Here is an 18,732-nt window from a genome sequence, read left to right as displayed (position 1 = left end):
CTCCTTTGATTCCTCCGCAGCAAATGGGCGAGGAGGTCCCAGCAACAGAGAGAACACAGCGAGGAGAAAGACACGAGGCAGGAGAGGAGCTGCAATCTGATGCTATATTTATTATTGAACTTGTCAATCAAAGTCACAGCAACGTCTTCTTCTCAAATGAACATATTTATAATAAACTTAATGTATATCCTGATCCTCTCTGTCCCAGTACTTTGGTGCCTGCTTGCAACATTAAACCCTTCTCTCTGTTAGACAAAATACTATCACTAATGTTATTGTTATCTGGTGTTTGACTCCTGGACCGTCGTTCTCCTTCCCCTGGCTGCTCTGAGCTTTGGGACATCGCTTACACGTTTGACTGACAGCTAAGGAAACGAGGAGACGAGGAAAGAGAGTTGAGATGCGGCCGAGGACTGCAGCGCTCTCATCAAGCCTACGCACAAGGCCCGCCCAATCTCCCAATGCGCGACAACGATTGGTCCGTGCCCTCGAATGTTACTGTCAATCAACAGTGATCAAGGTTTACATTGGAGAGCTGCTCGTCGGTCCACTGCTCCATTTTAGCACGTTAAGGTGGTTTTTCACCGCCGTTTCTGCTCCTCTGGTTCACCTCTCGATCTCGATTCGTGAAGCAAAATTGAAATTTGGCAGGTAGGAACCATTCTGTCGTTTGATTTTTGTACTCGTGTTGTAGACATGCTCGGTCATTCAAAAGGCAGCCTCCCAAACGCTTTGTGAGCGTCGGAATAGTGCTCATGGTCGTGTTAAAGAGAAAGGAGTGGCCAATGTAGCTGCTAATGCTACATTTCGCTCATGCTAACGCTACCTAGCATAGCTAGTTAGCCCCTCCAGACTGCTTTGTGGCGGGGCTCAACGTGAACTACATCGGCTGTTTTACGAAGGCCTGATTACGTGATTGGTTTGTAGATACATTTTATTTAATGAGTACGGTTAGCTCTTCAAGTTAAACGCTGCCGTTTGTTGTAGGGGTAATAATCATTTCTTAACCGTACACGACGTTCTTCATGTGTTTTTTTTTCCACACGCCTACCCTTTCCGCAGGTTCATTTGTTGCAGTGGTTAAAACCAGCATCCACTCTCAAACTCTCCAGTAAATCTACAGTTTTACTTTGTCCCGTCCACAAATCCATTTAAACAATGGAAACCGATGAGCTCATCCAGAAGGCCAGGCTGGCAGAGCAAGCGGAGCGCTATGAAGACATGGCTGAGTGCATGAAGACAGTTACACAGAAGGGCCAAGAACTGTCAGTAGAGCACAGGAACCTGCTGTCTGTGGCGTACAAAAACGTGGTCGGGGCGAGGCGGTCTGCATGGAGGATGCTGTCCAGCATTGGATCCAAAACGGATCCGGGTGATTCGAAACACAAGCTGGTCAAGGAGTATCAGGAGAAAGTGGAGGATGAGCTGAAAACAATCTGCAACACTGTTTTGGTAATCAATGAGTTTTCACTTCTGACCTAATTTCACCTAAAATTCAGTTCTGTGAATATTTATCTTAAGTTTAACATAAATTCTCAACAAAAATACTATATGGCAAAACTTATTATCCCTTCATACATTTTGCATGTCATCTGAACCTATCCATGGGTCCCAGAGTGGTGAAAATCTAGCACCATTTGCTATAGCAACAATAAATAATTCAGAAAAAAATGGTATATCTTTAGAATTGGCAGAAGCCCTCAAAATATCACCTATAAACGTGAAACCATGTTTCTTAAATGTTGTCTATGGGCACCAGGAGTTGCTCTTTCTGCCACTGTATTTCAGCAATTTGGCTTAATTGGCTCAGTGCCTGGACAGGGTTTGTAGACTCTAAAGAAGTTCATTACAGGGAATCACAAGGCCTGTATTCAAGAATACAGAACAAAATAAGACAAAACGAAGTTATACAGTCACCTTTTTTCTCCTTTTTTGGGTAGAGGCAAAACAAAGCTGTCTCCATTTTGAAATTAATCCTTTTAGACTTTTTCCGGGACTGGTACCGTTCCAGTTGATGCCAGAGTGTCAGTGCTCATGCCTTAACTTGTCTGTGGCATTGCTGTTTGACACTCTTTCTTCATCAAACCATGGGAACCGTCTACTTTTCTAAATGGAAAAGTCCAGTTAATTCATCCTTATAGAGGGCATTCATAAATGTCCCAATTAGTGTTGTCATTGATATCCACATTTTAAACTATTTTGATACAAAAAAAGGCTTTATACTGAATGTATGAATACTTTATCTAGTTTTAGTATCTGATTTTGACAACCCATGTCCCAATCCAGGAATGAAGTTTGAAGCCACTCCAGTTGAATGCACTGCACCTTTTATGATGATGATAAAAACGACTACAGATTCACAACCATATGTCACATCTATTTAACAAATGAAAATGACAGTTTAGGTTATGCCTGTCCAATAATGTATAATATTAAAATTAAAAAATTTCAACTGATATCAACAACTGATTATGTCAATGCTGCAATGCTTTGCAGTTTGAGTGTTCAGGTATAACTGCTCTGTCGCACCACCTCAGAAGAAATGACCCAAATTATTAATTGTTGAATAAGATAACTTCACTTATTTAAATGTACATTGATTTGTGAGAGCTGGGGAAATCCTCTAAGAAAAGAAGGTTCCCGTTTTACACTCTTTCAAATCACCATTTTAGTGATCTGCAACTAGACTTTATTGTGAGGACTTGCTCTGTTCATGTGCGTCATCAGACATAGGAAATAAAGCCATAGCCGTACACATGGAGGAAGTGGACTGACATTGTGTTCTCTCTGCAGGGGTTGCTGGAGGAAAATTTAATTCCAAACTCAAAGGACAATGATGAGAGCTATGTTTTTTATTTGAAGATGAAGGGGGACTACTACCGTTACCTTGCTGAGGTAGCCTCTGATGCTGATAAAAAGGGTAAGTTGCACTCTGTTTCCAATTCTCCATCTTTGCTAAAATTATGTGAATGCTAAAATGGCCTTCTTCCCCAGACACTTTTTTTATGCTACAATTTTTTTTATTTTTTTTATCATTTTTGTTTGATTCATTTTTTAAAAATTAGGCAGCGCACTGAGATTTTTCATTCTAAGAATTTTAAATTTACATATTTAAATAAAGGCAAACAGATTTTTTTAACGTAGCCAGGTGAGAACCCGATTAAGTAAAACCTCTTTTTCTAGGGTGACCTTGGGACGATTGTTATTAACAATTTAAACTATTGAAGGGAGGATGTTGCGCCCATTTATTTTTCTGGCCTGAAAGCTTCCTTTTTATAGGAAATTAACCTCTGCTTTGTCCGCTCTGATGTGAATGGTCACTTCCTAAAGCTCAGCACCTGTGTCGGTGCTAATGCCTCTGCAGCTCAGTGAGCCTGGAATTCTGGCAGATCTTAGCTGAATATGAGCCATGGCCTGTCCATAAACGGAAGGAGCGCTTGCAAAACGGGTTCAGTTGTGATTTGAAGAACCTTTTTGAAAACCAGTTTACAGTTTTGTCATTTTAAAATGTGAATCTGTAGTTATTGCTCCATGGGGAATGTGATTGTTATAAAATGGCTTGTTTTCCCCCCAGAAACTACTGACAATTCCAAAAAGGCATACGAGGCTGCACTGGATTGGTGCAAGTCTAAGATGGATCCTACTCATCCCATCCGCCTGGGCTTGGCTCTGAATTACTCGGTCTTCTTTTATGAAATCCTCAACTCTCCCAAGGAAGCATGCTCCCTGGCAAAAGAGGTCTGTATATTAGACATGGAGAAAATTAAAGTATATTCAGGCTTCCTAATAATTTTTCTCCATTGCTCTTGTAGGCCTTTGATTCAGCTATTGCTGAACTGGACAAACTAAATGAGGACTCCTACAAAGACAGCACTCTGATCATGCAGCTATTGAGGGACAACCTGACAGTAAGTTTCTAGTGTCGGTCATGGAACTTTTGACTAAATCCCCATTGTAATGACAATCAGCACATTTTTTTATAAAGGTCAGGTGGTGAAATCCCTTCCTCGTATCTAACTTGTTTCTATTTCTTCACAGCTATGGACCTCCGATAATGCTGATGAGGGTGAAGGAGAGGGTGGAGAGGGCGAAAATGAGAACTAAATCTCAAGTAATTTCTTCATTCCTGAATGCTCCTCATTCTTATGATTCCCATTGCTTAGAGTTGTGAATGGAAATTTCAAATAAATATTTTCACTGTTTAGATTTGAGGTAATGAAAAACTTGTCCATTCCTTTGGTTTGTCCTGTCTTGTATATGTGCAGTTTTACCTCTACTTGCATAATCTGCCATCAGCTATTTGGATTTCAGCTTGAAAGCAAATGTTACACCTAGGCCTTTTGCAACCCTTTGTTTATTACTCTGTACCATTGTGAGATGTGGTTTGAGCAATTGAGGTCTTCGATGGCTATAGCACAGGAATAGCCACTGTTCATTACAAGCTGGCAATGATCATTACCCAACATTGTTAAGACGGTTGTTTTGAATGCTTATTTCCTTGTATTGTTGTTTCTTGAAGCATGGCTCTTGGGCTCTTCTGATCAAATGGGGTTCTAGTATAAACCTTTGTCTTAGATGTCACACTGGAATGGGGGCAATTGCTATTATCACATTATAAAGGGTCAAAATGGTAACTTTCCATACAGATTTGTTCATCTTGTCTAGTGATTGTCATAAATTATCTGAACCACTATTGTTTTGATATTCACTTTGCAGTGCTCAAAACCTTGAGGAACTGTTTGGATTCCAGTGTATTGGCTAACAATAATAAAGCATTTTATAAACCAACTTGTATTTTATTTTTTAATAACAGTACACAGGGTGTTATCTAAGATCTTTCTTTTTGGGTGGTTCCACAGCCATGGCCCTGTCCTTGGTCCCACATTTTCATTAATGCCACATGAATTGTATATGTAAAACTTGCTATTCAAATCTGCATTATGACCAATTTAAAATGAATTAAATATTACATATATAATTGCATAACTTTGGCTGTGTTGCACCAAATAGCATACAACATTGGACAAGTTGTATATTTAAAAAAAAAATTGTCTTGTTTGTACTGTATTTGGCTCTTGATGGAAATATTGCCACGCTCCCATTTTTCTCCCCTTGGCTTCCATTATAAACATTGCTTTGCCATTACATTAATTTTCTTTTCATGTTGAAAATCCTTCAAAATGTAATGTCAAGTTGTATTTTTTATTAGTTTATATATAATTACAAGGTATCAACATTTCTACATATTTCCATGGGTCATTATTCAGTGTCATTGTTTTTATTGATTTAAGACACCACGTAGTACACACAAAACATAACATTAACATGTTAATGTAGTAAAAGTTAGTCCCCAGAGTGAATGATCCGTTTGATGAAAATGTTACAAATGGGAGTCACAGTTAAAGGTCACATTAAATGTTCATTACTACATTATTATCTTTGACTCTACATATTTAAGTATAAATTAAATCGTATATACTCGGGATAAGTCCTGCGCAGATCCGACACGAGGCAGCTGGGCGTTTTCCCGTGGGTCACGGACACTTCAACTCTCGTCGATCGTCGCAGCTAAACGCGAATGCGCCATGCGGAACTGAATTGTCCTTAGGGCCTACCCGTCATTTGGGTGTTAAGCATTCAGTCCACTTCCGGGTAGCGTTGATGCAGAAAAGGCAAAACTAACTGCTGAGACTGTAACTTTTATAATATAATATCTAAAATGAAGATACTATTCTTGCTCAACGTAGTGTTTACCTGCTGCGTAATCGGTGCCAGTAAAACTGTCAACAAAGAGGACCGCGACCAAAGCCACAAATACGGTATGTGTGTGATATATATGTTTGCTGTTACTTATACATGCGATACGTTTCTCTGATCTGCCTGTTTATCATTGTTCTTTCATTGCACAAAACGGTTAGATGATCTCCACTCAATTCTGTCGGACTTCGAGGTCCTGCCGCTGTCGAAGCTGCAGATGCACTCTGTGAGGAAAAGAGACGTCCACACCCATTCGCACATAGAGAGACTGGTCAGCTTCTCTGCTCTGCACAGGTACAAACAACAGTTTAGCATCTCATCCTGGTTCTGTTCAAACTTGTGTTCCTCGGGTGATCTCTTCAAAAAGCAACATTTGATTTGACATGGTGGGAGGAATAGGCAGGTTCACTGAATATCCCAGTTTTTCTATTTTACATTTGGAAACCATTCTACTTTGAGTTGTCACTTTTAGTTTAATGTTAATAGAATTGACTGAGCACCAGTTAAAACGTGATGTTGTTTATTGTTTTGGGACAAAGACCTAATTGGTTTTGTCAGACACCACATAAAGAATTCACCCTAATTCACCAATAAATATGTTTTCTTCTGCTCAGAGTGTGATCGGCATCCCATGTTTTTTTAGTAACTGCTAAAGTGAACAAGAACTCTAAAAAAAAGAATCCCTTATTACTTTTAAGGAACTTCAAGCTGTATCTGACCTCCAACACTGGTCTTTTTACCGAGGACCTAAAAGTTGTGTTTGTCGATAAAAATGGTAACGAGAAGAACTATGATGTTCAGCTTCAGAACTATTTCAAAGGACATGTTGTTGGTAAGTTACAGTTTGGTTTTGTGATTATGATGATTATCATATTTGATTTTTTTGATGGTCAATGATCTTTTGCAGGGGAAGAACATTCACGCGTCCAAGCACACATAGATGGCGATGAGTTTTCTGCACACATACTTACTGAGGAGTCTGAGTATACAATAGAAGTACACACCATGTTGACACTAAACATTTTAATTATATTGTTTTTTTATTACTATGTTGTTAATTGTATTGCTCATCTTTGCAGCCATTATGGAGGTTCAGTAATTCTGCAGCTAACGGCAGCCTTCTCGTTTATCGATCTGAAGACATAAAAAATCTGAGTCGAATTGCTTCTCCAAAAGTGTGCGGCTACATGCATTCTGGAGACGGATACCTTGTGTCAGAGTTGGGGCAAAACCATGGGCCGCAGGGGCATGGTATGGACATCCTAGTGCTTCAGCTTCATGTGATGCGGTCGTAGTAAATTGGAGACTGATTTGAACATGTCTCTATTTGATTCTTAGAGCCCCACAGCCGAGAGAAAAGACAAGTCCACGATCCCAGGAAGAACACATGCCCACTTCTACTGGTGGCCGATTACCGCTTCTACAGACACATGGGGAGAGGACAGGAGAGTGTTACTCTAAACTATCTGGTACGCTATTTGAGGAGATTTTTTATATTAAAGCAACAGTATGTTACTTTCTGGAGGTGTCACGTTACCTGCATGATGCCATGAAAATAGAAGGTCAAAAACATACATCTACAAGTGCGAGTCAGGTTTTTGGAGGGCACATGTTTTCTCTGTTTTTCAGAGCAATTAAATTTTTTATTTTTGATCCCTTCTATTTTTTTGCCAAAAAGTTACATAATGGGGCTTTAAAATGTCTTGTTATCTTCTTTTTTCAGTTTTACTGTAGTAGTAGGTTCTATATACTTCCCTAATACTCTGATTACACTTTTTTTCATCCTGTAGATTGAGTTGATTGATCGAGTTGATGACATTTATAGAAACACAACATGGGATGAGGAGTTCAAAGGATATGGAGTACAGATCCAGCAGGTATCTTTATCACTCCTTTTTATTATTTTCTATATGCAATTCATTTCAAATCAGAAAAAAAAATGTATTATTATTATTATTAGGCCCGAGCGCCACAAGCTGGCGAGAGGCCTATTAATCTCGTAAGGCCGTGCGAAGCACGGCTGCGAAAGTGCGCACGTAGTGCGCACGAAATCGAGCGCAAAGCGCTCGCCCACTTCCAAACACTCACTAACGCACTCCTTCACTCATGCATGCCCCGTGCATACTAATTAGTAGTAGGAAAATGGAACATTACCGTTGTAAACGGGCGAAGCCCGTGCAAAAGTGCGCACTAAACGAGCACTTTACATTGAGATGCGGTCGTCATCCCCATATAAAGCACTCATTTGCGCTAAGTAGCTCACGAATACGTTCCCCATCTCTTGCATGTTCCGTGCATATAAGCATGTAATGCAAAAATTGAACATTATTACTGTATAGAGGGCCAAAAACGCAAAGTGGGCGGAGCCCACTCAAAATTATCGAAAGTACCCGTCAGTGACCAGGGACCCACACCATGAGGTAGGAAAGCGCGAGCTTCAAAAATGGCTAAACATGACTTCGGAGTTTTTCCAAATGTCGTACTTTTACGAACTCCTCCCAGGGCGTTGGCTCTAAAAAGCTGAAATTTGGTGAAAATGGTACTGAGGAGTGGGACATCAAAAGTTATTCAAATGACATTGATACCTGTCACGGTCTCTGTGCGGCAAAGCCGCAAACTGTAGCAAGAATTTCAGAAATCTCCCAAATTTAACATTTCTGCCGTTTGCGCAGATAAAGTCCGAATTGCGTCAAATTAGAATCAGTTGTTAAACTCTTTGCCCTAAACCTACTTGAAGTGAAATAAATTAATTTGGAGCCACAGCGCCCCCTACAGATTTTACACACAACTCAATTTTGGCATCCCCATCAAAAAAGTCAATGAGACCCATGTCATAATTGTTATGGCTTTGCCGTAACGATGACCAAAACCTCCCATGTTATTCCAATGGGGAAATCGCCAGAACATGTTTACACTTTAGACTTTCACGAACTCCTCTTAGGGCGTTAGACATATTAACCTGAAATTTGGTGAGACTCATCTTCAGGGGTGGACCATCAAAAGTTAACCACATTTTGATGGTAAAACAAAGGGGAGAAGATGTGACAGCGTCACAGATTCAGCAGTAGATGTAATAAAATGACAATTGGGGCGCGTTAGCGCCCCCTCCTCTTGCGGCGTGGCGGCGGCGTGGCGAGGGCCGATCATTGCCGCTTGCGGCTATATTTATTATTATTATTATTACTTAATAATACATGAGCATTGTTTCAGATGATCATCAACAAAGCGCCCACAAAGCCTCCACAAGGGCATGATTCCAGTTCCTGGAAGCACTACAACATGGAAAACAGCAATAGGAAGGGAAAGGAAGCATGGGATGTGAAGAAGCTCCTGGAGGTACTATTCCAAACAGTGTTAACTTTAACGGTTATCTTGTGATGAGATGCAATGTCACATGTTGCTTTTTAGTTGTGATGGACCTGGATGACTGAGGGATAACGCAGACATCCTGTTAGACTATTATTTCATTTTCTAAATGTATACAATATATAATTTTAAAGAAAGATTAAGAGATTATGGTATGGTATGAATGATGTTTTTATTTCTTAGCAATTCAGCGCTGACATAGCAGAAAATGCGTCCAGCGTGTGTCTGGCTCATCTGTTCACATATCAGGACTTTGATGAGGGCACGCTCGGCCTGGCATACGTGGCTCCCTCTAAACCCAATGCGCTGGGGGGCCTCTGTCCCAGACGTAAGCAGGCTCACGTTTTTTTCCCTCCATTGTTATCAGTTAACCATTCTGTAACGTGTAATAACATGTTATATATACATTGTAAGTGTTTTTCACCTGCATTTGTTATACAAGCTCAGCGGATTGATTCAAAGTCTGGTTGACTATTCAAACTCCCCACGTGCCTAGTTTAATTTTTTTTTCTTGTTTCTTTTTGTTTTATTTTTTGCAGCATACTATCCCTCTGCCTCAGCCAAGAAACCGAGCTATCTGAACACGGGTCTGACCAGCACCAAGAATTATGGAAAGACCATCCTAACAAAGGTAGTCTGGGTTTTCTTTTTGATGGAAATGAACAATTTATGATTAAAATTCCTCTGTATTGTTGCATTAGGAGGCAGATTTGGTGACCACTCATGAGCTAGGACACAACTTTGGTGCCGAACACGACCCTGACAACATCCCTGAGTGTGCCCCCAGTGACGACCACGGGGGCAAGTTTGTCATGTACCCCATCGCTGTGAGCGGAGACCACTACAACAACAAGGTACTTTACAACAGTGCTAATCAGTGAAAAACATGACGCAGCACAAAATGATTTCCCAGGTTTAGTAGACCTGTGCTTAAGAATTTCATGTGCAACCTTAATGTTTCATTCCCTCCAGCGTTTTTCCAACTGTAGCAAGACGTCTGTCGGAAAGACACTGAAGTTTCAAGCTCCAGTGTGCTTCAAGGAGAGGAACAGTAAAGTGTGTGGGAACTCTCGCGTGGAGGAGGGTGAGGACTGTGACCCAGGATTGCTCCACCTCAATGATGACCCCTGCTGCACTGCCGATTGCAAGTTCAGACTTGGCGTTCGATGCAGGTAATACTCCCAGTGACTTAAACTATTCCCATGAATCTACTTACAGGGCAGACATGTTCTTTTGCCATTCTGTGAAATATAGAAGTGTTAACAGCTTTTGTATATTATTTATTAACACAGTGATAGAAACAGTGCTTGCTGTCGGGGTTGCATGTTTGAGGCAGCGGAAAAAAGGTGCCAAGAGGCCATCAATGCTACGTGTAAAGGCATTTCCTTCTGTACAGGTGCGAATGTTTAACTCAATACGATTAAAAGAGCCTTTACAGTTAATGAGCAGTTCAAATGTATTTAATACAGGAAACACCAGTAAATGCCCTCCCCCAGTGAATGCACCTGATGACACGCTTTGTGTGGACAACGGCAGGTGTCGAAATGGAGAGTGTAATCCTTTCTGTGAGGCCAAGCAGAACCTGCAGTCTTGTGCCTGTAATGGTATTAACCCACTCATCCTTAACCACAACAATTAATGTGAGCAGGGAAAGAAGACACTGTACTATTTAAATTATATTGGTTATAAATAACAAGGAACGGCTTAATTCCTAGTGATATGACCGATCAAGTTGGTTTAAAAATCTTTGTTTTTTAACATTACCTCAGACAGTATTTTCCCTAATGCATCAGGAATGTGCTAACATTTGCTTTGTTGAGATTTGTTCAAGTCTTCCACACATCGGGAATGGACCATAAAATTAACCACGAAAGGGCATCAATTAATTTATACCAATGTTTGGAAAATCTTTTAGTCTCTTTGGGGTTATTGTTTTGTTTACAGATGATATAGTTGTAGAAAAAATTCAGTTGTATCATCTGGACAGTTTTAAGAAAAACTTTACGTTTCGACTCTAATCCAAGAGTCATTCTCAATCTGCGTATCAAATCTGAGAACTTGGGTTTTATATCCTATTCTGTGTAAGCCCTGCCCACTGGGCGGGACCTCCTGATAAAGGGAGGTTTTGCTTTCACTTGAGACTGCTCTTTGTTTCCTAACAGCCCTGTAATGAGCTATCTACATCCAAATTACACAGATATGATACAGCAATTTGTTTTTGTACAATGGAACACTCCTGGGCAAATGAGGGATCACACCCACTATAGATGATATACTCAATGCTCTAATTTTGCTTTTGTCTAAGATAGAGTTGTAATGTTGTGCTGCTTTCATGTGTAATTGTGTCCTGTAGAGACGGAGCACTCGTGTAAAGTGTGCTGTAGGAAGAACGGGACATGTTCTCCTTTTGAGCATAACGGGAGCTTCTTGTTCCTCCGCAAAGGGAAGCCCTGTACCGTGGGCTTCTGCGATGAGACCGTAAGTCTCCAGTGTCTGTCCCATTTAAACATTATATTAAGAATATCTTAATATCTTAGATGCTGACCATTTCATTTGATTAAAGGGCAAATGCATGAAGCAGGTCCAGGATGTGATCGAGAGGCTGTGGGATTTTATTGACAAACTTGACATCAACACATTTGGTGAGTGTTTATGAAGAGGCCTAAGCTGTGGCTGGTTTCAGTTCTAACCTTTACCTGTGCTTGAATCTAGGGAAGTTCCTGGCAGATAACATTGTGGGGTCTGTGGTAGTGTTTTCCTTGGTCTTCTGGATCCCTTTGAGCATCCTGGTTCACTGTGTGGTGAGCCTCAGTCTGCACAGTCCCTTTCTGGTTCTCTTTGTGCACACTGTCGGGACTCACCATTTTGTGTTCTTCTGCAGGACAAAAAACTGGACCAGCAATATGAGGAAAATGCCAAAAGCTTTTACTGCCCTCCCAGTGTAAGTCCACCCTGTCGTTCTCTCTATAAACTGTGCGCTCCAGTCTTGCTGTCCCACTAACTGAACTAACAGAACATCTTTCGTGGCATGTTTAATCAGGACATTTTGAGCTTTGTGTTTTCAGGAAACAAATGAAAATTAAATCCCATATTCAAATTGAAAAAAAATAAAAATAAAGTATATACGCATTTGAAAGCAAGCTCAAAAGGCCATGGTACTAACAGACTACAGAGGACCTTAGGCTGCTGATTTAATTGAGGATAATTTCTGGTTTAGTTTGAGTAGACTCCATCTCCAGATATAGGTTTGGTTTAGTTAATCGCTACTCTCCACATGACTCCTTTGCCCCGGAGCAGGTTTGGCTCAGGTTATAAATGACTCATTAAATGACTCATGATTTACATAACTCTGAGCTCAAAGTGGAAAAATTGGCCAGCCAGGTTTTCCAGAACAGACCAGAGATGATATTGCGGGTGTAGACGGGGCTTTCTGTCAGTGCTGGAGTGGGACATTGACCTGCTCTCTGCCTTAACCCCTCTTTACACACGGCAGCGGATGGTGGAGGTTTGTAATCGCGCTCCGGCTGTAGGTGAGTGTGTGTACGTAGCTTGTGTTGCCATGAGTCCAGGGCGCTGCATGGTCTGTGGCCCACAATTTAAATATTTCTGCACTCACTGCTTAATGTGATTCCTGCTCTGGCTGCACATTTATTCTGTGCCTTGGTGAGGCACCAGGAACAGAAGAGACTAAATGAGAGCAGCAGCAGTGAAGTGTGACGAGTGCAGAGGAGGAAGTTGCTGCACCTCACTGTTGTCTTGTGCCCACTCTCATTGTCTGTCCACATTTCTGTTTGCATTACTGCTCTGCCACAATATTCTGTCAGGTGGCTTCAAATAGGTTTCTTTGGTCTCATTAGTTAACTTTCTTTATAAATGACCACTGGTCTAATATAAAGGAACTTCCTAAGTGATCTGTCATGTACATTCTCAGTTTTCTCAGTGCTCTACATTGTTAGATTTTAATTCAGACCCCAAAGGCACATTAGTGCACAGAATGAGTAACTAATAGTGTGGAGTGAGGGTAGTCCACACTGAAGTCTCATATTATCAGTCATTCCTTATCTTGTTCCACTGTGGGAAGTACCAGATACATAACTTTTCTTCTATACATGTTCACAATTATAAATGTTTTTTTCTATTACAGAATCAAGAAATGTTGAGCAATCTGGAATCCACATCCGTGCGCATCGTCAAGCCTGCTCGAGCACACTTCTCCGAAGACCCGACCGGGCCCTCTTCTATGTGCCCTCAGAGCCAGCCTCTCACAGCCAGCAGACCCGCGGCCCAAGGGGAGAGCTCCAGCGTCAGCCCGGACGAAGGCCCGCGGATGGCCACAATCCAGGAGGACAGCAGCGACTCTCCCCCCGGAGAGGAGGCCCCCGGCGCTTTCACAACCGCAGGAGCCTCCTCGTCGGCTACGAGATCCTCCTGCGAGGATCTGAGAGAGAATCCAATAGGCCGGGAGCGGCGCCGCCTGCTCAGGCAGGACTGTATTGACACCAAAGAGACAGACTGTTGAGAACTTTCATTATGCACTCAAGTCACCCTTGCTTATACAATCTAGACAGACTTTTAACCTTTTGTTTATGTTACTTGTCTCTGTACTCAAGTTTTGTTCTAAAAACACTGGACCGCTTGTTAAGAGAAACTCAAGCTTGTATGCATTTCTAAATGATTTCAGTGGCAACAATAGTATATGTACCTCAGTGTTAATCCTCATACATTTTCTGAACCTCCTTTACTGTGGCAGTAATTGTATGTATGTGAATTGAATGTGCCTTTTCTAATGATGTGATGTATCCAGCTAATAAGGTCATTAGACTTAATTTCATATGAGAAGTATGTGAATTCCTTTAATACAACTTATTATTGTAAACTTTATTTTAGAGTAATGCACTTTTCTTTCACCACTTATGCCTTGATTATTGTTAAAAGTGCAGATTGGAACTGTTACAACTATGTGATGTTAGGTAGTTTTAAATATGTAAATGAAGAGCTTAAATAAAAAATAAAAATGTTTATTGTACATTTCTTGATTTAGAAATTGTCTGCATTTAGGGTATCACCGAAGACAATAAAGGACTGAAGGCTTCCAGTGTCAGTCACAGAGCAGACTGGTCTCAGGGCTCGCAACGTCCACATCTGCCCAGTAAGGAAGGATTAAGGGCAGGTGCTCCACACGCCTCTGCAGCAGCATCCACAACTGCTCACTTACAAACTGGTTTCCCTTCTGAGACAGGTGCAGTCCATCACACAAGTACTCTGAGTAATCCTGAAGTCAAAAAGAAAAGCTGTAACCGAACCACAATAAATACATACAACGCCTCAGCTCATGTGGCGCAGACCTGTCCGTCCTTCTGCATCAGAGTCCATAAATCCAGCACGTCTACACCGCTCTGAGCTGCTGCCTCCACACAAGCCTGGGCGTACTGGCCTGTCACTGCATTCACTCGGTTCAGTGCACAGCCTTAGGAGTACAATTTTAGATGCAGATGTTTACTTTATATTCGGATTCTTCTGTCCCTGCACTTTATGTACAAACAAAAGTGTAACCTTTTATAATGCACTCTTTCTCCCAGGTTTGCTCATGAATGGGAGGGGGCGTGATGAAGATGACTTTGTCTGCAGACACTCCTGAAGATGCGAGGATCTTGGTCAACTCCTTCAAGTTCTCAGCATATTCTTGAAGTGGTACATGCTGCTGAGGCTTTTCATCTGAAGGATAAAGCACAGAACTGACCATTAACATAGAAATAACAGAGAGCTTCAGTGAGTTGTCATGTTGACACGGCTACACGACACTCTCTTTACCTTTCAATGCAGCGTCATTGGCCCCAAAGAAGACCGTGACCGCTGCGAAGTGGCTCTCCGTGGACCCCGGAACTCCGAGAAGCCGCGGCAGAAGGATCCTGGCCCATCGGGAGTTGTAACCAGACAGCCCTCGGTTAATGACATCACACTTCCTGTGACAAACGTAAATTTTATTTGATTAAACGCAACTGTATTAAACTGGAGTTCCGTAGTCGGGACAAGTTGGACCTACCTCGCTAATTTGTTAGCAATGTCTGCTCCCCATCCATTTGGCTGAAAAGAAACCTGAAACACGAGCAACAATATTTATTTAATGTCCTCATTAGCTAAACCTAAACTGTTGAACTTTAAAGCAAGACAATGTTTTAGAAATGCAGGTTCTACCTCCGTAATAGAATCTCCAAATAATAAAAGCTTAGGCCAAACGACTGCGCCGAACTTGGACATTTTAAAGATGAGTTCCGGTTAATTGCGGAAATGTGGAAAAGCGTATTTTCAAAGTAAAGAGTGTGCTTGTAGTTAAAAATATGTTATATTTGATTTTAAGATTTCCAAACGTTTACAAAATTACAAAACTAGTCTTTTCGTCCATATTATGTGATCAAAAGCAATTAGGCTATGCATAGTGAAATGACAGCATGTTAGGCGGAAGTTTTTTCATCCACGCATATCAGTTTCTCAAAGTGTGGGGCGCGCCCGTTTGGTGGGGGCCCAGAGCTGTGCCAAGGGGGGCGTGAGACATTTGGAGAACTGTACACACATTGAACATGACAGAAGTGTTTTGAGCAACAGAAAAAGACCCAGTGCCAACACGTGGTTAAGTACATTAGAGCAGCGGAGGAGTGGCCCCTCACATGTTTGCTTCTGTCCCTCCTCTTTCACACCAAACACGCTGCTGTCCTGGTTCCCTTCACGCTCTGCTTCCTCCCTTTAACCGTAAGTCGTTTGTAAGGTTTTACTTTTAACCCTGACCCTAACCCGGCGCGGTCTAACCCGGTGCACGCGGTCAAATAGCCCAGCAGTTTCAGGAGCCGTGGCACAAAATAGCCTAGCACTAACACTCCCTTTATTTTGGTGAAGCAAAAATCTACTTGAGAGTCAAAAAAAGATACAAAGTAAATCAAGCAAAGGTTAATGGTGAAAACAGAAAGAACATGGTGAAAGTAAAACCCAAACATGAGGGATATTTAACACATAAAACATCCCTCATGTTTTGTGTGTTATATATTGATTGATTGTTGGGAGCTCACTAGCCTTTGTGTGTCGCTTGTTGCGACAAGGTCATCAAGAAGTCCAGCTCCGTCCTGGGCTGTGCTCTGGACTCAGTGCAGGAGGTGGGGGACAGAAGGGTCCTGGCTAAACTCACATCTATGTTGGACCACAAGTCTCACACCCTGCAGGACACTCTGTCCACTCTGGAGAGCAGCTTCAGTGACTGATCCACCCTCGCTGTGTGAAGGAGACACAGCACATGTGTCACTATACTGTCATATCCATGTGCAATACTGACATAATCATGTGCAATACTTTGACATAATGTCAATCATATTGGTGCAATATTCTCTGTCCATATAACAGCTGTAAATAAGAGTGTTACTATTGTTGTTATTTTTATACTTTTTATTAAGAGTATAATAGTTTGTATAAGAGCTTATATGTGTGTTTTTTTGTGTTTTTTTATAGGTTATCTGTTATTTATTATTTACTTCTGAACCTACTTTGTGTTGCAACACTGGAATGTCCCCATTGTGGGACAAATAAAGGCTTATCTTATCTTAAATAGATTCAATAGCCTATATTTTACAGAAACGGCTTATAATTCTAAGAATTTGTTACAGCATTGATAGCATTCGGCCCTCCGCCACTGGCCTCAATAGGAATATGGCCCTCAGAGGAAATATAACTGCCCATCCCTGATCCATATAATAGATCCATAATGACTCTGTGAGGTCAGCTCCGGTCCACCAGGGGGCGCAGTGTCCACAGCTCGCTGCTTGTTGTGATGTTGTCTGAACATGGCGCATGAAAGTCTGCGCTGGGCAAGGAGAGCGTCTGACATTGGGCTCAGAACAGGACTCCGAGCTCGTTTAAAGCCCGGGACCCTGCGGTACTACGGGACACGGCTTGTATCTTCTTTGTCGGTGCGGTTTCTGTTGGAAAACACTGTAAACAAGAGCGGAACTGGAGCTGAAAGTGTGTGGAGCAGTTACACAAGGGTAAAGCCAGTCATTTCCACTCTGGTCATTTGTTATCACAGAGACTCAGCAACATTGTACGAACCAAAACGTGTGGTGCGAATTCAACATGACGTAAGAAGACTTTTAGACAGCCCGTGGTCAAGACATTACACTTTGATTTCTACCAGAGCATACAGTGTCAACGACAATTGGACTTACCAAGAGCCATTGTACAAAAGCAAAACGGCGTACTACGATATTTTAGGACTTTCGCCAAATGCCACTCACGCCCAAATAAAAACCGCCTACTACAAACAGTCGTTCGCGTTTCATCCGGACAGAAATCCGGGAAGCGAGGAGGCCACGCTGTGCTTCTCGGACATAAACGAGGCGTACACGGTTCTGGGCAACAAGGCGCTGCGCAAAAAGTACGACCGCGGGTTATTGAGCTCCTCGGACCTGACGGCTTCTGCCAGAGCCTCCGCCAAAGACCCCCGCGCCGCGAGCCCCGCCAAGCCGCACGCCGCCGCCAGGAGCTCCGCGGTGGACCCGCAGGGAGGCGGCGGCGTGTTTGACTTCGACAAGTTCTTCAAATCCCACTACGGCGAGCAGTTACAGCGGGACAGAGACATACGCGAGCGCAAAGTGCAGCTGCAGAGGAGCAAAGAGCAGAGCCTGGCGGACCAGAACGCGGACCGCATGGTGGGCTTTGGAGTGGCGCTGCTTCTGGCCATGGCGCTGGGGATTGTCATCACCCTCAAACGAGCCTGAAAGTGCAATACGGGTTTGAACTGTCTTGAATAGGGTTTTTGGCTGGTGAAGACAACTTTATTCATTCTGCATTATTGTCTGTGCAGAGTTTGTTGCTTATTTACCTTTTCCGCCCCGCCCACTTTTCCCACGTGATGGGAACTCGTGGAAAATGAAGGAAAAGTCTGGCCACAAAGATATGCTATAAAGTATATTGATTTGTGTAAAATATCCAATGTTCATGTGCACCAACATGTCAACAATGCACCGATTCTCTGGGCGGCCCGGAAACGTTTTTTTAGTCTGTATGGAACTTATTTTCTCTCGAGGTATGTTCACTAATACAACCGGAAGAAGGATTACGTGTCGTATAGTGGCGCCCACACGGGCTTCAGGGATAAGGTGGATATTGTGCAATAATGTGGGACTATTAATCAAGTGCAATTTCAGAAGAACAATGTCAAAGTAGTTTACTGGCACAGGGTCGATTAAGTGCTACTCAGAGTGTAGCTGTTTTGAGAAAGTGTTGGATCTGATGTTAAGATCATGTTGGGTTTATGTTGCCTCTGCTACTGGTGCTCATTGACTTGTTTAAAGTCACTTGTTAAACGACATAACGACATTGTTGTAATGTGTTAAAGTGCCCAGACCAGTGGTTTTAACAGAACCTAATTGATTTCTGGTTGCCAAATGCACATGGAATGAATTGTTGCCGGATTGAATTGTTTTCTACTAATAACATTTATTTGTAGTTCTACTACAAAGTCTGAAGGTTGCACAAAAATCCAACAATCTAACTCAAAATAAATACTGACCTATTCTTCCCCACCCAGAAGTGGTGGTCCTATGACAAAAAGAGATACATCTACAT

The 18,732-nt window shown here is 42.0% G+C and overlaps 4 protein-coding genes across 5 annotated transcripts; 3 read left to right on the top strand and 1 right to left on the bottom strand.

Annotated features, from left to right (window-relative positions):
* The first annotated feature begins 376 nt into the window (after positions 1–376).
* LOC140370646 (14-3-3 protein theta-like) lies at positions 377–4,788 on the top strand. Its single transcript, XM_072457843.1, has 6 exons — positions 377–651; positions 1,063–1,452; positions 2,794–2,920; positions 3,575–3,738; positions 3,813–3,908; positions 4,039–4,788. Exons 2-6 carry the CDS (start codon positions 1,159–1,161, stop codon positions 4,102–4,104), a joined length of 747 nt encoding a protein of 248 aa, XP_072313944.1. The 5' UTR covers positions 377–651; positions 1,063–1,158; the 3' UTR covers positions 4,105–4,788.
* An 851-nt stretch (positions 4,789–5,639) lies between these two features.
* Positions 5,640–14,142, top strand: adam17a (ADAM metallopeptidase domain 17a). 2 transcript variants are annotated; one of them, XM_072457841.1, is made up of 20 exons: positions 5,640–5,819; positions 5,919–6,051; positions 6,456–6,589; positions 6,665–6,753; positions 6,837–7,008; positions 7,096–7,226; positions 7,548–7,634; positions 8,968–9,093; positions 9,307–9,451; positions 9,663–9,754; positions 9,825–9,977; positions 10,096–10,295; positions 10,416–10,519; positions 10,593–10,727; positions 11,477–11,601; positions 11,687–11,765; positions 11,836–11,924; positions 12,005–12,064; positions 12,617–12,653; positions 13,268–14,142. In XM_072457841.1, the coding sequence occupies exons 1-20, from the start codon at positions 5,720–5,722 to the stop codon at positions 13,618–13,620; spliced, it is 2,544 nt and encodes an 847-aa protein (XP_072313942.1). In that variant the 5' UTR covers positions 5,640–5,719; the 3' UTR covers positions 13,621–14,142. The 2 variants fall into 2 exon arrangements, with proteins under 2 accessions (XP_072313942.1, XP_072313943.1); XM_072457842.1 differs by lacking the exon at positions 12,617–12,653.
* iah1 (isoamyl acetate hydrolyzing esterase 1 (putative)) lies at positions 14,126–15,458 on the bottom strand. Its single transcript, XM_072457844.1, has 6 exons — positions 15,319–15,458; positions 15,167–15,219; positions 14,935–15,086; positions 14,677–14,838; positions 14,469–14,590; positions 14,126–14,395 (listed from the first exon to the last, which is right to left on the bottom strand). Exons 1-6 carry the CDS (start codon positions 15,379–15,381, stop codon positions 14,222–14,224), a joined length of 726 nt encoding a protein of 241 aa, XP_072313945.1. The 5' UTR covers positions 15,382–15,458; the 3' UTR covers positions 14,126–14,221.
* A 1,440-nt stretch (positions 15,459–16,898) lies between these two features.
* Positions 16,899–18,712, top strand: LOC140370441 (uncharacterized). The gene has a single exon (XM_072457591.1). It carries the CDS (start codon positions 16,950–16,952, stop codon positions 17,880–17,882), a length of 933 nt encoding a protein of 310 aa, XP_072313692.1. The 5' UTR covers positions 16,899–16,949; the 3' UTR covers positions 17,883–18,712.
* Positions 18,713–18,732: the final 20 nt, after the last annotated feature.

This window comes from Eucyclogobius newberryi, unplaced genomic scaffold, assembly GCF_026437365.1.
Source record: "Eucyclogobius newberryi isolate DKJ021-1_F unplaced genomic scaffold, fEucNew1.0.hap1 SCAF_21, whole genome shotgun sequence".
Taxonomy (NCBI): domain Eukaryota; kingdom Metazoa; phylum Chordata; class Actinopteri; order Gobiiformes; family Gobiidae; genus Eucyclogobius; species Eucyclogobius newberryi.
This window is presented reverse-complemented; position numbering and strand designations above follow the sequence as displayed.

Bases quoted from the DNA above. Each gene is read 5' to 3' on its own strand.
- LOC140370646 (XM_072457843.1), top strand. From the start codon at position 1,159: ATGGAAACCGATGAGCTCATCCAGAAGGCCAGGCTGGCAGAGCAAGCG. The intron at 1,453-2,793 runs GTAATCAATGAG...TTCTCTCTGCAG, and splicing joins CAATCTGCAACACTGTTTTG to GGGTTGCTGGAGGAAAATTT. The intron at 2,921-3,574 runs GTAAGTTGCACT...TTTTCCCCCCAG, and splicing joins CTCTGATGCTGATAAAAAGG to AAACTACTGACAATTCCAAA.
- adam17a (XM_072457841.1), top strand. From the start codon at position 5,720: ATGAAGATACTATTCTTGCTCAACGTAGTGTTTACCTGCTGCGTAATC. The intron at 6,754-6,836 runs GTACACACCATG...TCATCTTTGCAG, and splicing joins AGTCTGAGTATACAATAGAA to CCATTATGGAGGTTCAGTAA. The intron at 7,635-8,967 runs GTATCTTTATCA...GCATTGTTTCAG, and splicing joins ATGGAGTACAGATCCAGCAG to ATGATCATCAACAAAGCGCC.
- iah1 (XM_072457844.1), bottom strand. From the start codon at position 15,381: ATGTCCAAGTTCGGCGCAGTCGTTTGGCCTAAGCTTTTATTATTTGGA. The intron at 15,220-15,318 runs GTAGAACCTGCA...CTCGTGTTTCAG, and splicing joins TTGGAGATTCTATTACGGAG to GTTTCTTTTCAGCCAAATGG. The intron at 15,087-15,166 runs GTAGGTCCAACT...CGTTTGTCACAG, and splicing joins ATTGCTAACAAATTAGCGAG to GAAGTGTGATGTCATTAACC.
- LOC140370441 (XM_072457591.1), top strand. From the start codon at position 16,950: ATGGCGCATGAAAGTCTGCGCTGGGCAAGGAGAGCGTCTGACATTGGG.